Raw genomic sequence first — 15234 nt, 5'->3', positions numbered from 1 at the left:
CGAAAGGAGACACAAGAAGGAAAGATCACGCCAGTCTCAGCTCTTCTGAGCCGAGAGGACACAAGGGAGAAGGAGGCTTGCCCTGCTCTTTTCCTTAGATACCACAGGGTCAGGCAGAACAGGATTACAACTCAGCCTGCCTCTCTCCATCAAGTGTTTGTCTCCTTCCAAATCTTTAACAATGGTGGCACAGCTAACATCCTTCAGTTAAATTCTCTAAACTCCTGTTTCTCTATTAATCCTATTTCAGTAACATACCAAAGGCAAACTCAGATGCAGTCTAATTCCACTCTCAGTAAACATTAATTGGCACTACAATGAAGACCCACACCTCTCCCCACTCCTTTTTTTAAACATAATTTAAAAATGTCTAAAGTAAATGCTAGTTACGTGAACCACAGTGGGAGCAAGGGGGAAAAACAAAAACCCAAACAAACCAAGAAGCCAAAGGTAAGAGCAAAGCCAACAAGCTGAAGATAACACATGGTGAACTTTGAATCATCATGGTAACTAGACAAGCTATAAATTCTCTGGCACCACACTTGGATGTTTAAGCAAATTGGTGTCATTATAACCCTGTGAGTAAGGCGTATGGAACAGGTCTGGTCATGGTCTCTGTTATTACAGCTGCCCATTATTGAACTCTACCAGCTTCTTACTGAATACTTGAGATGAAATTTGCTATATTAAATACAGTGCCCTCAGAGTTATTAATTACCTTTTCCTCCCCATTCTCAGAAATGTTTCTATTGCCCTAACCAGAATTTTCCAGAAGAGGGTAGGCACCTGCCATTTAAATTGCCAGCTTGGGTGATTCAGTGCTTCCCAGATCAGGGCAGGGAAAACAGATTGCTAAAAAGGTCTTGGCATCCTTGGTCTTGAAATAAGTCATATGAGACTAGAACTGCCAGGACCAGATGCCTGGTAGTCCACAGGTGTGAGAGGAACAAGATTGGGACAAGCAGAAAAGCATCACGTTTTAAGGACTTGGGAGGAGAGTCAGCATCTACAGGAAAACCTTTCCCTTTGTTCTTGGAATAGATTAACAACATACCAGCCCAAGGCACGTCTGTCTCCTGCCTTCAGCACCGGCCCTTGCATTAAGTGACAGTGCATTTCTTGTGGAACCAGTTTAATGTGTGGTAAATACAACAGATGGAAGCTTTCGGCTTCAAGGAAAAAGTCACAGTACAGCACAACATGCTAGCAGCTCCCCACCTACTCAGCTTGTCCTTGAAATTTAAGAATATATGAGGTTTCCACAGCCCTTCAATGTAGCTTTAAAAAAAAAAAGGCTAGCCAGCCACTCCTATGTTAGGAAATACTGAGATCAAAGCATTTCCCCAGCGGGAGCCTGTGTCCCTGTGTTACCCTTAAGCCTGTCACACTGCCACGCTGTTTTTCCCCACAGGCCATAGGGGTGGAGGAAGGAAGGCTGCAGGCGGGGAGGGATTCCTGCGCTGCAGCTCCTTCCCCATCAGACCATGGTGAACACCATGCCGCGTGCCACGCAGTGTTGTTGAGCAAAGAGCTGTTGCTCAGCCTTTGGAGTCTCCTCCCAAGCCTAGCATCATTTGGCAGCTACAAGGAATGACCTCACCTGACCAAAGATCCCTCTGGCTCAGACTCCAGCCAGACAGCTGCCCAGGGACGGGTGTAAAGCTGCACGAGGCAGCTGTGACCTTCCTACACTGAGCTTTACAGCCTGACTTTTATGTAGAAATTTAGCTGCTTCAAACGGCATCTCACAACACACGATTAACAATCCTCATTAGCCCTTCTGGTAGCAGCTGAAGGTTGAAAGCAGAAGCAGCCAGTAGTTTTAAGATGGATGCTGTCAGTTGTCCTGCATCAACTTTTTCCAGGTTACGTAGCGCTACCAGAACATTCCCCCACACACTTGCCTGCAGGGGAAACAAGGCAGGCCAGCTCATACCAGGGACTAAAACCCCAGGGATGACAGCATTAAAAACAACATAGGGTTAGCTTTAAAGGACTAGTGCAATTTACTCTGCAAAATCACAACTGAAGGGTCTGACTGTTTATCCTGCTCCCCTTTCCAAGCCTTTGCTCTGCTCACCATCTACCTTCCAGTTTCTGCATAGTGATGTCATGCTACAGCTACCACACTAACTGGTTCAGGTGGTCAGTGAGCAAGGCAGAGTGCTTAGGGAGTACCTTTTGCCTCAACTGAGGAAGGAGCAGTACTACAATTTTCATTTGAATTCAAGATTTTCAATGATTCTGCACGCTGCATCCCTTTTAGAGGCACGTCGCTTAGCAGGTCAACAGGAGCAGTCATTCACCATATTGTATTTATCCAAGAACAGAAAGGCAGTTAAGATGAGAAGGTATGAATGAAAATTTCATTTTCCACAGTCTCTGCTTCTAGGATGAAGAAAAAAAGGATGTCATCTGGCTCTGCAAAACCAGCAACTGCATGCACACTCTACTTGTATGCATCCTGGGGAAAGGGAAGTGAGAAATAAGCAGAAGTCTTTCCCTGCCCTGCCCTTCCAGATTTTTCTATTTTACTCTAAACCTTTTTGAGAGAAGCAGTGTCAAAAGTCATTAAGAAAACTTAAGAACATTAGGACAGCCCTTTGAAGGTACTGAAGCTGAGGGAGATCAATAAATCTTTCACAGTGCTGACAAAAAAAAAAAAATCAGTATAGATGACAAAACTGTTTGAACATGTAGTAGTAAAACCTAAGCATCAAGCTGTAGCTAAATCCCAATATTGCAAAACTGAGAGCTAAAGCCTGTGACTCTGTGGTCACAACTATTCAAGAACAAATTTACATAAATTAAAGGGCAGACTGTTCAGGATTTTTTTTTTAATAGGCATAAGCAAGCTGTAAGTCCAGTTCTTTAAGTGCAAAATTGTATTTCACTTGTTTCACACAAATGTCAGAATAGAAGATCCAATACAACACCGAGATTTTGCACTTAAACACTTCCAAACCAGAAAGCAAAATAGGCATTCAATATTTAGTTTATAACTGAGCTTCTCTGCTTTTTGTGGTTGTCCCTAACACCCATACTACTTTAATGATCTACCTTAAGGCTTTTTGTTAATAAGAAACTGTGAATTTCTTCATGGTTACAACTGGTCTTCACAGCTGACTGCAAGCATGTTCAGGTTTTTCTTGGTGAAAGACTTCAGTTTCAGTGGAATTTAAAGCAGGTCCCGATTGGAATTTTCTGCACAATTTTGCAGTTCTCCTATTCTAACTGTTGTAAAAGTCCCCAAACAGAAGCAGCGTCAGAACCATTAAGAAAAAACATTAATGGGCAAATGGGGAAAAAAAAGTTGTAGAGCACTTACAGGTAAACAAAGGCAATTGCCATATTTTTCTCAGAAGCTAACAAAAAAAAAAAAAAGGCAAAAAAAGCACAAGTTTCTCTGTTCAGAATGTAAACTGCAGAGTAAGCGTGTAAAGTAGAATTTTACACCCCTGAAAATAGGGGATTATTCTGAAGCACTTTCATTTACTGACTGTAATAATGAGCCATTTTATACATAGATACCACATTCCTTAATCCCATTCTAAAATAATTTCCTTAACATACGATACATAGCAAAAGGAAAACCCTTTTTCAAACTAATATTGCTTGAACATAGTTATTGATGAGCTCCACCAGTTTCAGAACAGCAAACATCCAACTATTTAACAATATAAATACTGATTACTAAAGTTTTAATTGTAAGTATAAAATCTCTATGTAAAACCACATGCTACAGACTATCTGTACAAAGGCCAGGAAAAAAGGTTATTTTTTCTTATAACAAAGTGCTACTGCAGAATTGACTGATCTGTTGTGGACATTTCTGAAGAAATATAGATTGTTTGGCTCAGAGTATTTCCCTACCAAGACTCTAAATTCTTCCCAGAAGATTACAAAGCAGTTAGTTTCAGGCTGCTCAATGAAAAAGAAAAATACAAAAAAAATCTCTTTTGAGTTATGGCTATGCAGCCAAACAAGCAGGCAAATTTTCTCTAATTATTTCCCAGTTTTCACTATTATTTCAAAAGTTACCATCTATAATTAGTCTACACAGAGCACCATCAGGTAGTACCTGTGTTATAGCTCAAGCAGTTTAAGAGGTTGATGCTCTACCTGTGGTACCCAGCCATTTGAACATTTCTAATCCATCATGCTTTAACTCGTGATTTTTCTGTCAAATGGATCAGCCATGAATGGCCAGGTATCTTCTCAGCTGAGAACCCTAACAACTTCTTAAATGACTCTAGCTGTAAAGCAGCACTTGTCTGTGACCCCCCGCTAGGAAGCCCTATTTTAAATACTGTAATCCTTTCCTCTTTTTCCTTCCATCAGAGGCATGGGATGGAATGAAAAGGAGGAAAACCTCTAAGGCAAGAGTCCAAAAGAGGTGCTCAGCTTCCACTTGAGCTTTAAAATACCTCTTCCGTTACATACTAAGGCTACTACATCAGATTTTCCCAGACACCCTTTTTTATACCTAGACACTTTCAAGTAGAAAGAAGAGAACTTGTCCATTTATTTGGGATTTCCAGGTATCAGGCAGTACAGAGCAAGAGCAGTATCTGACAGGCTGACATACCTGGAAGCCCAGAATGAGCACTCAGACCAACTGCATGTTCAGTGTATCCCTGTGTAGACCAGCACATCCAAACTGTGCTGGTTTTACAGCGTGTGTGCTGCTGCCTGTGTTCCAGAGCCCAGGAAGACAAGTCAGAACAAGAATAGAGCTGTCTGACACGTGGAGCCTGCAGGACAAGCAGTCACTATACCAATGTCTGGCACAGCCTGGACACACAGCCCCACGCTACTTGTATATACACTCACGTTGTGATATGAAATACAGGAGCCATATATACAAAGTTATAGTTGGGGAAAGATAATAACACCAGGAATGTTCCCAAATGTGCCTCCATATGTTCCTGGTTAAGCTCCGATATTCTGCATTGTATCACGGTAAATATGGCATTCACTCTTATACCTTTAATTTTTCCATATAAAATATCAGGTATACCTATCTGTATGGCAAACACAGTATTTTTGAATTGGTCCATAACACTGCAGTGCATCAAAATCAGATTTTGAGCATTTGTTCAGCAGCTGCTAAATGAAAAAGAAAGTTTTCTGTAGCTGGTGGAAATCGCTTTAGTTTCAGAGCCTCAGAGTTAAGGGTTGGTTTTTCATTGCCATCGGAAACTTCAGTAAGTGAGGCTAAAGTAGCCAAGATTTCTTTTGTCTTCACAGAAATATCCTTGAATGAACAGAAAAACAAGCAACCATGAATACAGTATTAGGTAATACAATGTTTTAACATACACTTGCTAAAAAAAAAAAAATAAAATCCAATACAGAACAAAAAAGAAAATAATTATAAATAGTTAACTTTAAATAAAGACCCCATTTCTTTTAAGGCAAACTTGCAACAGTTCTTCAGCCTGCCATTGTGTGATGTTGAATAAAGGGAGCACAGCGACTCCGCAGGCTCATCTCGCTAATGTAACTGAGGTCTTTTTACCCAGTCACTGAGTTGTGAAATGTCTAATGATCTATTAGATAGAGGAGGAAGTGAGAACACCTATCATCATAAAAATTAGGCTTTATAGCTGAGAAGCCCTATCTCAGTAGGACTTTTTCAAAGGTATTGACAGTACTATTGGCAAGGTAGTGAGCAAAGTACATACTCTGTAGGATAAAACTGGAAACTAATTTTACTGGAAGTCTTATATCAATACAATTTCTGAAGTATCTTATATCAATACAAGAACTTCTGAAGCAACATGGTTACCCGAGAGATAATATAAACCAAGTCTGTCATCCTTAAACACCTGTACAAAGAACAAAAATGCTCATTTGTAAAAAGGCAGAGAGCAGAAGAGTGATTCTTAGGGACAATCACCTCCTACTCCCCTGCTTCTGTCAAGATTTAGCAATAGAAGTAATTTAACTAAATTTCAAAATAAAATTTGTTTAAAAATATTAACCTTAATGACTTGGCTGTCTGATTTATCTGGATCTTCTGCAGATTGAACAATTAGCTGTCCAATTTCTTTGTGAAGTTTTCCCATTGTCATTGCCTCTGAGTATGAAAAAAACAACAAACACACATTCACATAAAAAAAACCATCTCTGTGATACCTAGAAATGCACATCAATCCAAAAATGAAAGCCAAAAGAACGAGACCTCTTCATGACTGCCATTTGAAATCTAGTGGTAAAGGCAGTAATTTGATATATCAACGGTCATGCCAGCACAGGCAAATTGTTGACCTCTGAAATGGCCCTAAGCCGATGATAAGGAGCAGCAAAGACAACAAGCAAAATATAAGCTTTCCTTTCAAATAGTCCTCAGTCTCCAAGTATTTAGTGCAGTTTTTCTAAAGACTCATGCGATATCTGTGTTCAGCTGAATGGCTCTTCTGTATGTTTGTCTAACATGGATGTTTTAAAATCTCAATTGTACATTCGTGGGAAGACACAGCATGTCTTTCCAAATTCCAACTTTCACCAGTCCTTCATGGTCTCAATAAAATTGAAAGACAGAAGCTTACATACTGACTGTTCGTAATCTGGATGGAAGAAGGATCAAGACTACTTGACCTACAGTGAGGCTCAGCAATTACTATCAACTCTGGAACAAACAGCCTCTAAATCCAAAACATAAAAAGCAACCAACCTTTTACTGCAGGGGAAATAGTGATCTCACCATCTGCCAAATTCACATACACATCATAGAGGTCTGGTCTACTGTTCACTTCAGAATCTGTAAATCCAGCAATGTAACCTAGAGAGCAGAATTTTAAGCGAGATTGAGATCTTCATAACCAAAACAAAACCAAGATACTGCAGAAAAATCACAGTCCTAAAATCTGTTCTTAGAGTATTTGACACAACAGTCATTGGACCCAGGAGGCTGCCCTCTTGATAACATCAGTCATTTAACAAGCATATCCAGCAGAATGCTTCACTTTGAAGGAACTTAAAAATCTACTTCTAAAATTGCCTTGAACACGGATGAACCATGAACACCACATGCAATATAAAAAGGTTATCAATTTGAAGTTTTAAACTCTCTTCCTACCTTGCTACTAAAATTATTCACTTACAAATGAAAAAGCCACCAAACTTCCTCTTTAAAAGAATCTCCACTCCAGAGCCCGTTGTCACTAGGTTAGTATTAGATTGGAACAGAGAAATAAACCCAGTAGATTTTTTTACTCATAGCATACCAGGTGAGCAACCTTAGAGCAGCTTTTCTTTGTGAAAAATGTTTAGTGAGCTGAAACAAGAAATACTGAAGATGAGTAGTCTTCTTGCTCGTTATTCTGCATAGAGAAGCCTCTTAATTGCCACACGATGTGTCATGATAACCTTTGCATAAACCAAGGGCCTCTTCCTGGATTATGCATTAAGCACTATGCATACACAACGTGTCACACAGATCAAACTCCTACATAGCTGGTAAGGTCTACCTGTGATTAGGAGCCACAGACTTCACTGGCAGCAATCGGAATAAAAATTTGGAACTCCAGAGTTAGAACTGGAAAAAAAATATCCTAAAAATTCAGTTACTAGCTATGTGTAGAAGCTGGGAAAAAAAGCAGCTTATCAAAAGTAAGCCAATCCCTCTGATCACAACATCAAAAAAATCTCAAAGCTGCTGTGTATCTGTGATTAGGGGTAGACTGATGTGGATCCACCCAGAAACACCAGATTAACTAGTTATCTTCTAACATACTTGTTTAGTTGACCTGCCTTTTCCTAAAGAAAATGATGCTGCTTAACTTTGAACAACAGTATTAATAGTAAAGTAACCATTTTTTTCCCACCAAAGGGCACTGGTGCAAGACCTTGCAGCAATAAAACCAGAAATTTTCTTTGCATTTTTGATTAATAAATATCACTACCTGTGCAGGCTTTTAAGGCTTCCACTTCCTCCTCATTTAGATGTACATATGAATGAAGAATTGACCAGTCTTGTCGATGCCACACTAAAGCAGGCAAAGTCCTAGGAAATCAGGTTGGTACTTGACACACAGTAGATTTATACTGACAATTAATATTTCACAGTATGCAGTGCATGTCATAAGAAAGAACTACTATGACTAGGTCTCATTTGGCATGCATATACATGAACTACAGAGATTTCTACTATCAGTGCAAGCAGAGTTCACTCATTCTACAGTTACACTTCTCCAAACATAATGGCTAAAGCCTTAAGAAGGGTTTAGCAGGATTTCAATAAATGGGTTTAAGAAAAGATTTTTTTCCCTAAAATATGGGCATTTCTTTCAATGAAGGTTCAAAATTTGTTGGACTTTTAGGGATGAGTGGAGAGGTAGGAATTGCCAAAGTACCTGGTAAACTCCTGGATAGCTTCTATTCTAGGATGGTACACTACAATTCTCTTCTTTAACATCAGTGCTGTATATAAGATAACTGTTTCCATGCCAAACTGGGATACTATATCTAAAAAAAGAGGGGAAAATTATGTTATAGAAGATATACATGCTAATATTATTATTTGATTTTTTTGAAGAAGCTTAGTAACAACAGCAGAGATAACACTATTTACTTGAAGTACACATGAAAACTGGATTGTATTTTATACTGTATGAAAGAAATCAGAATAAAGACTTCTGGTATTAATTAACCTTTGATGGAACCAGCCAGATAAGCCTTCCGAGCATCAAAATCTTTGCTGAGGAAAGATCCATTTTCTTCGCTTTGGCAAATCCCCTTTGTAAGGACTGCAATGTAACTCTCCATCATTTTAACTGGACTTCCATGCTTCAAGTAAATTCTGTGTGAAAAGAAGAGTCTGGTATTTTGACTGCAATCAGTACCAGCAGACATATAAAAAAAAAAAATTCCACACTATCCCAAATTGCAATAATATTGTCAAGAATTCTTATTTTGGACACCTGGTTGATGTTTTAAATACAGAACTAGAATTCTTTCAACATGCCCACAAAAACATGCCTGTCTTTTAGGATAAAATAACCTACCTTGTCTTTTTATTTGAGTTTCCAGTTTTATGAAAGAACCAATCTTTACCAAAACAGAAACGTAACACAAAGGTTTACACGTGTCCAGGTGTTCAGACTAAGGATTCTTTGCAGACTTGGAAGGTACCTGCTTTATAAACAAGCAATTACTACAGTAACTCCTGTTATTACATGCAGACCACGTGACTAGTTAGTTTTTCAGTTTTCATCTAAGTATTATTAGACATTCTTCTGGACTCCGTTAAACAATGAAAGAAAAATGTAAACGTTATGTCCTTGATAATAATTAAAACAAAACAAAAGAAAAAGCCCAAAACCACATAGCAACAAAACCCATACACTTTTAGCGGTCTTCCAGACAGCAGAGAGAGACCATAACCTACTTTACAGGTTAAGGTACTTCAGAAATCTCACTGAAGCTCTCAGCTGTTTTCCATATTAGCTATAGTACAAAGCTATGTCACATTTGAAACTCCATTACCGCATTTAGTGGAATCTGTCCTGAATTTGCAAAGAAGTATTAGCTGATAAATCAGCATTAATGTGATCCACAGCGAATCTAGATATTTCATGTATCAATGAAAAAGAACAATCTTAGTTTTTCAATACTCTGCGGAACTGGTAAGCCTGATGACATTCCCAAGTCTGTGATGCAATAACCTCACAAACACATCCAATTAGCTGCTAAATCTCAGGGAATACTCTTGGTAGCAAGAACCGGGACCCAACTAATTTGGGAACTAAAGGAAAAGCAAAGGAAGTTGCAGAGAGAGATCATGAGAATGAGTACATAGAAGAAAGCAAGTAACTGGGACAAGGGAAAGAGAAGATGGCAGTCTGGTTGGAAGAAGGGAGAAGACAGAGCCACAGACCTTGAGAGACAGAGGGCCTCCATTTTCTTAAAGGAAAAGCAAAAACGTCCCTGGGTGCTGTGCCTAGATCAGAGGAGCTGCAAGAAGTATCTGTAGTAGAGATGTTGTGGAGGGATGCAAGTTGTCCTCCATACTCGTGACCTCTGACTACACAGCACTGACCTCTTCCCAAATGTTTGTGTTTTTAAAAATATGTTCCCAGAGAAAATGAGTGTGTGGGTGGTGGTGGTGTATGTCTGGAGAAGACACATCAAAACCTAATGGGCATTTGACATTCACCCACCACTTACTGCATGAAGATAAGCTCAAATCAAGGATTTATATAATCTGATTCACAGATTTGTAGGACTGAGTTTCTGGCAGATTGTTAGACCAAATGCAAATGCAACACAATGAAATTAATATTTCACTTTGGCAAGATCTAAACATGCACACTGCAGCACCTCAAACAGCTTTTATACAGACCTACACAGTATCCTAGTGAAGGCTGCATATTTCTCTGGGTTGAAGTCTTTGGCCATCAGAACAATGGAGAAGTGGGTCACCTGGGTAAGACACATGCACAGAAAAAAACACAGTTTATTTAAAGATCCCATATGAACACTCTTTCACATTATTGAACTAACTACAGTACTCTGACAAGGTGTTTCAACTGACAAAAAGAGTGAGTGGTAGCAGCAGATTCAAGTTACTAAGTACAGAAAAGGCCTCATGAACAGCTTTCTGATGTGACCCATTTCCATTGAGTCAGCTCTAGGACATACTATCTTTTGCTTAATCTATACTGTAAGAGTTGCTTTCCTTGAATCTCATAAGATTATTTTGAAAGAGAAAGGTCTTTTTCTTCTCCACAGCAGGTAGGCAACTTCCAGAATTTGTTGCCAAAGGAGCACCAACGTATTTAGAAAGAGACCAGAAAAAAAAAAAAATCAAAGATAGCAGGCCCCTGAGCAGAAAAACTCTTTAACTTCCTTAATCAAATGATTGTTGGCTAGGACAGTATGAGGCTAAATGTCTGCTGACAATGACCAGTCTCACGTCCTCCTTAAATAGCATCTGCCACTGTTGGAGACAGTACTGGGCCACAAGTGGAGGGGTTTTTTTGTTTTTTATTTTTTACACCTTTAAGGCTCATAAGAGATGTAAGCTCTCAGTGACTAAAGGTGAGCAACATCTTGCTGTGGGCATGCAAAATTACGTTATCTTTCTACTTCACAATAAAGTATGAAATACGAAAACTGAACAAACTTCACAGACAAATGAATCATCTTCATAACTGGAAGATGCAACTAGATAACTGCAAATATGCTTGTATCTTCTATACTTCCCAGTTATCAATGCAGTGGTAAAAAAGGTACCTATATAACTCAATCCTTTGGGGGAAAAAATGCATCAAGAGCTATATGAACAAGCTTTTGGACACTATGATCTTTGTAGAGGATTTGTGGCCAAAAAAAACCCCAAAAACCAAAAAACTGCTGAACTTGAAATAACAGCAGGAAACAGCATTTCCGTTTTAATACAAAGAATCTAAATCGGGTGACGAGTATCTCGATCCCCGTGCAATTCCATCCAATGTATATCTTGGTGAAAAACGAAACTTGTGGACTGGTTAGACAGCTGGGTAAGAGTTGCATCTGTGAGCACACAAAAAACCTCAGATCCCTGCCCTTCCTCATAGCATACAACTGGAAAACACCACTTAAACTGCCAGAAGTCTTGCCTGTGCTCTACTGAAAAGCCAGCAGAGTCCTACCTTTTTCAAGGCTGGAGAATCTTGAACTTCCACAGTTGTGATGTAGAACCATGACCTTTTATACTGGCCAAATACAAACGTATGAAGCAATTTATTTTCATCTGTAAGACAGCACTTTCGCAGCAATAGACTCCTCAGCTCAGCTGTTACGGACGGATAACACCAAACCCACAAAGCATCTCCATTGGTGTCTTTTTCTATGGTGGAAAGATGTTCACTGTGAGAATGCCAAACAGCAGCAAGGAAGTAAATCGATGGGTTAATCAGGTTTGTTTCCTGGAATCAGATTAAAATTCCACCTTACCCTAACCCTAGGCATCCAGTTCTGCTGCTATGGTTTAAGCCGCAGGGCAGCACCTATGCTATGGGGTTTGGTTTTTAAATGTTAATTAAGTATGTACTCTTGACCTGCTTCACCAGGTCAAAATAGCACCAGGAATTTGAACAGACCTTCATATAAGCAAAATATCGACCGGCAAGCACCCAGACCAGCTTATTTAGGATTTTCCCCAGCTTTTCTGATTTCTTAACAGCAACCTTCACAAGCCGTGGCTGTAAGGCACTTTGGCCGAGTTATGCCGGGTTCAGCTCCGTAACAGGCGTCGGCCTCAGCGGGCGGGCACCCCCTGCCACACCGCGGGCTGCCCAGAGCCCGGCCGGGGCAGGCCCCGCGCCCGCAGCTCGGCGGGGCGCTGGCAACCGGCACCCCCCGCCGGCCCCGGCCCTCCCAGCAGCCCCCCGCACCCCAGCCCTGCCGCCGGGCCAGGAGGGCCCTTACCGATCAGCCCCACCGCCAGCAACAGCTGCGCCTCCAGCTCTGCCATCTTCCGCCGCCGGCCCCTCCGCCTTCCGCCCGCCGCTGGCCACGCCCTGCCACGCCCATCAGGCCCCGCCCCGGTCAGCAGGCCCCGCCCCCTCACCCGGCCGCCATTTACTCAGCGCTCCCGCCACTGTCCCGGCAGCTGCTTCCCCCGCAGCCTGAGGTGCCTGCTTTGCAGCAGCCAATGGGGGCGGGGGGGAAAGACCTTTGAAAAAATACCGCATTTTTTCATTGCCTTCGTTATCTCACTTTGTAAATCACAGGGCACGATTTCTGTGAAATATTACCCAAAAAGGAGGTGGCCCTCCTGGCAGCTGCCCCTCAAAGTCACTGCCAGAAGCTGTACCCTCAGCAGAGCCCAAAGTACAGGGCTCCCCAGTGCTTCCACCAAGCACATGTAAAGGCTGGCGTGTAAGTTGAGGAGTATTTATAAAGTGTAACCGCTGTTCTAGAGTAGCTCCACATGTCAAGTTTATTTGAGAACTGAAAGATCTCATCTTCAAGTTGGGATGAGCGATGGTACCTGAATACCACCTATGGAAGCCATAGTGCACAAACTCCACTAGTGGCACAGAGCAGCCCCTGAGCAGGAAGAAGAAATTTCTGAAATACCTGGGATCGATACAGGAGCATCAGAAGCTTCCAAAGAAAACATGCAGTCCTGGGAGAGAAGCCAGGGTTGTCAAGGATCATGCCTAGCTAGGGAACACACTAAAGGGTAGCCTATCATATGGTTTTCATAAAGTGAAAGCATACACATTTAATACATTTAGCTACTGTGTAGAAAGATACATGGGGAGTACGACCATAAAAGCTGCAGCTGATACAAAATCATCTTGATTCAAACCTGTAGGGCTTTCAGGAACTTCAGAGAGATTCAGAAAAGTAGCAAATATCTCAAGTAGCAAATATTGCTATAAACCAGCAATAAATATCAGGCAGCACACCCTGCCAAAGTGCAGGTGCCCCCCAGAGAAGGCTGCAATGCTGTAGGACAGGCACCAGCTCCAGTGACATGGTCACAGGCAGCTTGCAGACGCTGGGAAGCTGGCACCCAGACCTGGGCGGTGTCTCTTGTACTTGTCTGACAGACTTTAAGATTAATTTTATGAAGACAAGAAAAGGACTTGTTCGGCACTATAAATAGCTTAATGAAGACTCTACTGAATGTATAATTGTGGCTTGAAACAGAAACAACTAGGCTGCTGGAGAGTGTTCAGAATGCAGACTGTACTAAAACACCATCATATAAATCAATAGTGTGGCCTGATCAAGAACACTATGTTCAGTACAGCTCACTGGATCTCAGAGGTACCAAGGATGCAAGGACATGTAGAAACTCCCAAGTGAAGACAGCCTGAAAAAGCAAAGTTGCTCCCTACCCCCCCCTTTTTTTTTTACTCTAGGCTCATGAAATAGAGTCAAAAAGGATCACTGTTACATGGTAAGCTGATGGTGCTAAAGCTTCCACACAGTGACTGTGTTCTTAGTTTTAACTATTTTTCTGTTTAGCAATAAACTGTGATTACAAGCTAACAATAAAACGCTATTTGTAAAACCATTGTATAATGGTTATGAAGCCTTCTAGTAGCCATGCAAGATAGTTAATGTGAACAGTATTCAAAAAGAAACCAAGCAACAAGTATACAGAAAGAAATGTACCAAAGCAGAGAACAGGCTGTCTTCTGTTATCATAAACAACAGACTTCCTCTCTATCTACGTATTTTTTGAAAAATTGTACTTAGATATACTTAAAAAACCAGTTCAAGACAGCCAGGTCTGCAGAGGGTCACAGCTGCAGTCACGATGTCATCAGTGATCCCAGCAGAGGTGCACATTTCTGCTGAAACACTGAGAAACATACTGTGTTCAGTGCCTCACATGGAGACGCTGTATTCTGGTGTTTACTCATCCAAAATATCCCATTAGTCACACATTCCCCTGCTGCTGTTCTACTGCTTTTGTACATTGTATCACACACCTATACAGCTTCCTTTGTCTCTCCATATGCCAATAGAAATTTTCACGTCAATGGTTTTGAAAAATACACACTGGCACTGGTAGTTATTACACGTACATTCATATGAATATCACAACTACTATTGCTCTTAAGAGGAACAGCCGAGTTCCTTTGGAAGTTTCCCAGATTTTTAAGATTTAAGAATGAAATCTGCAGCTGATGAGGGCCACGTGCACACATAAGGGCCTCTCTTCAAGTTCTTAACTGCCCAAAAGTACAATTCCTGAACCGGCTCAACAAGTTGTGAAGAGCAAAGGCTCAGCATACATGATGATGACTTTGCCAAAACGTTCTGCGTTGAATTGTTTAGTTAATCCAGAATTTCAGGCTAAATTAGCCGAACGGCTTCACAGAGCTCCACAGGCTGGCTCCCTGACCCGCAGGGCTGCCACCACCCCCGGGGAGCCTGCTGCGGCCGGCCCCCGACTCTGTGGCAAACCTAGCCAGGCTCCTGCACCGTAACCCCCTCCAGTCCCGAGCCTCCGCCGGGACGCCCGGTACAGCACGGGACGTCACTCGGGAACCGACAGCGGCGACCAACCACGCCGTCAGCCTGAGGACAGCTCTCAGCGGAGCGCTCACCGAGCGCCTCGGTACTCGGGCCGTCAGCCATCGCAGCTCCTGCTCCGACGGGGCTTCGGCCTAAGCCACCGGGGACGAACGTTCCCCGCCGAGACCCCCCCACTGACGGCGCGACTGTCGGCCGCTGCCTCACGACCGCCTCGCGGCCCACCGCCGCCCCGCCCGCGCGCTG

At 41.8% G+C, this 15234-nt stretch overlaps 1 protein-coding gene across 3 annotated transcripts; it reads right to left on the bottom strand.

Moving 5' to 3' along the window:
• Window positions 1–2817: 2817 nt before the first annotated feature.
• DENND10 (DENN domain containing 10) lies at window positions 2818–15208 on the bottom strand. Of its 3 annotated transcripts, none has more exons than XM_037400285.1 (9): window positions 15063–15208; window positions 11640–11836; window positions 10349–10428; window positions 8658–8806; window positions 8361–8472; window positions 7911–8011; window positions 6680–6787; window positions 5988–6082; window positions 2818–5257 (listed from the first exon to the last, which is right to left on the bottom strand). In XM_037400285.1, exons 1-9 carry the CDS (start codon window positions 15091–15093, stop codon window positions 5081–5083), a joined length of 1050 nt encoding a protein of 349 aa, XP_037256182.1. In that variant the 5' UTR covers window positions 15094–15208; the 3' UTR covers window positions 2818–5080. The 3 variants fall into 3 exon arrangements, with proteins under 3 accessions (XP_037256182.1, XP_037256181.1, XP_037256183.1); XM_037400284.1 differs by lacking the exon at window positions 15063–15208 and adding an exon at window positions 12418–12506; XM_037400286.1 differs by lacking the exons at window positions 11640–11836; window positions 15063–15208 and having other exon boundaries at window positions 10353–10428.
• Between the last annotated feature and the right edge of the window lie 26 nt (window positions 15209–15234).

This window comes from Falco rusticolus, chromosome 9 (genome assembly GCF_015220075.1).
Source record: "Falco rusticolus isolate bFalRus1 chromosome 9, bFalRus1.pri, whole genome shotgun sequence".
NCBI classification, from domain to species: Eukaryota; Metazoa; Chordata; class Aves; order Falconiformes; family Falconidae; genus Falco; species Falco rusticolus.
Note: the sequence above shows the minus strand (reverse complement) of the source record. Positions and strands in the feature narration are given on the sequence as shown.

What these genes read in the sequence shown, in the direction of transcription:
- DENND10 (XM_037400284.1), bottom strand. Translation starts at nt 12,463, where the DNA reads ATGGCAGAGCTGGAGGCGCAGCTGTTGCTGGCGGTGGGGCTGATCG. An exon ending in ATTCTCCAGCCTTGAAAAAG is followed by an intron (nt 10,429 to 11,639) that starts GTAGGACTCTGC and finishes TGTCTTACCCAG; the next exon opens with GTGACCCACTTCTCCATTGT. An exon ending in AGCCTTAAAAGCCTGCACAG is followed by an intron (nt 6,788 to 7,910) that starts GTAGTGATATTT and finishes TCTGCTCTCTAG; the next exon opens with GTTACATTGCTGGATTTACA.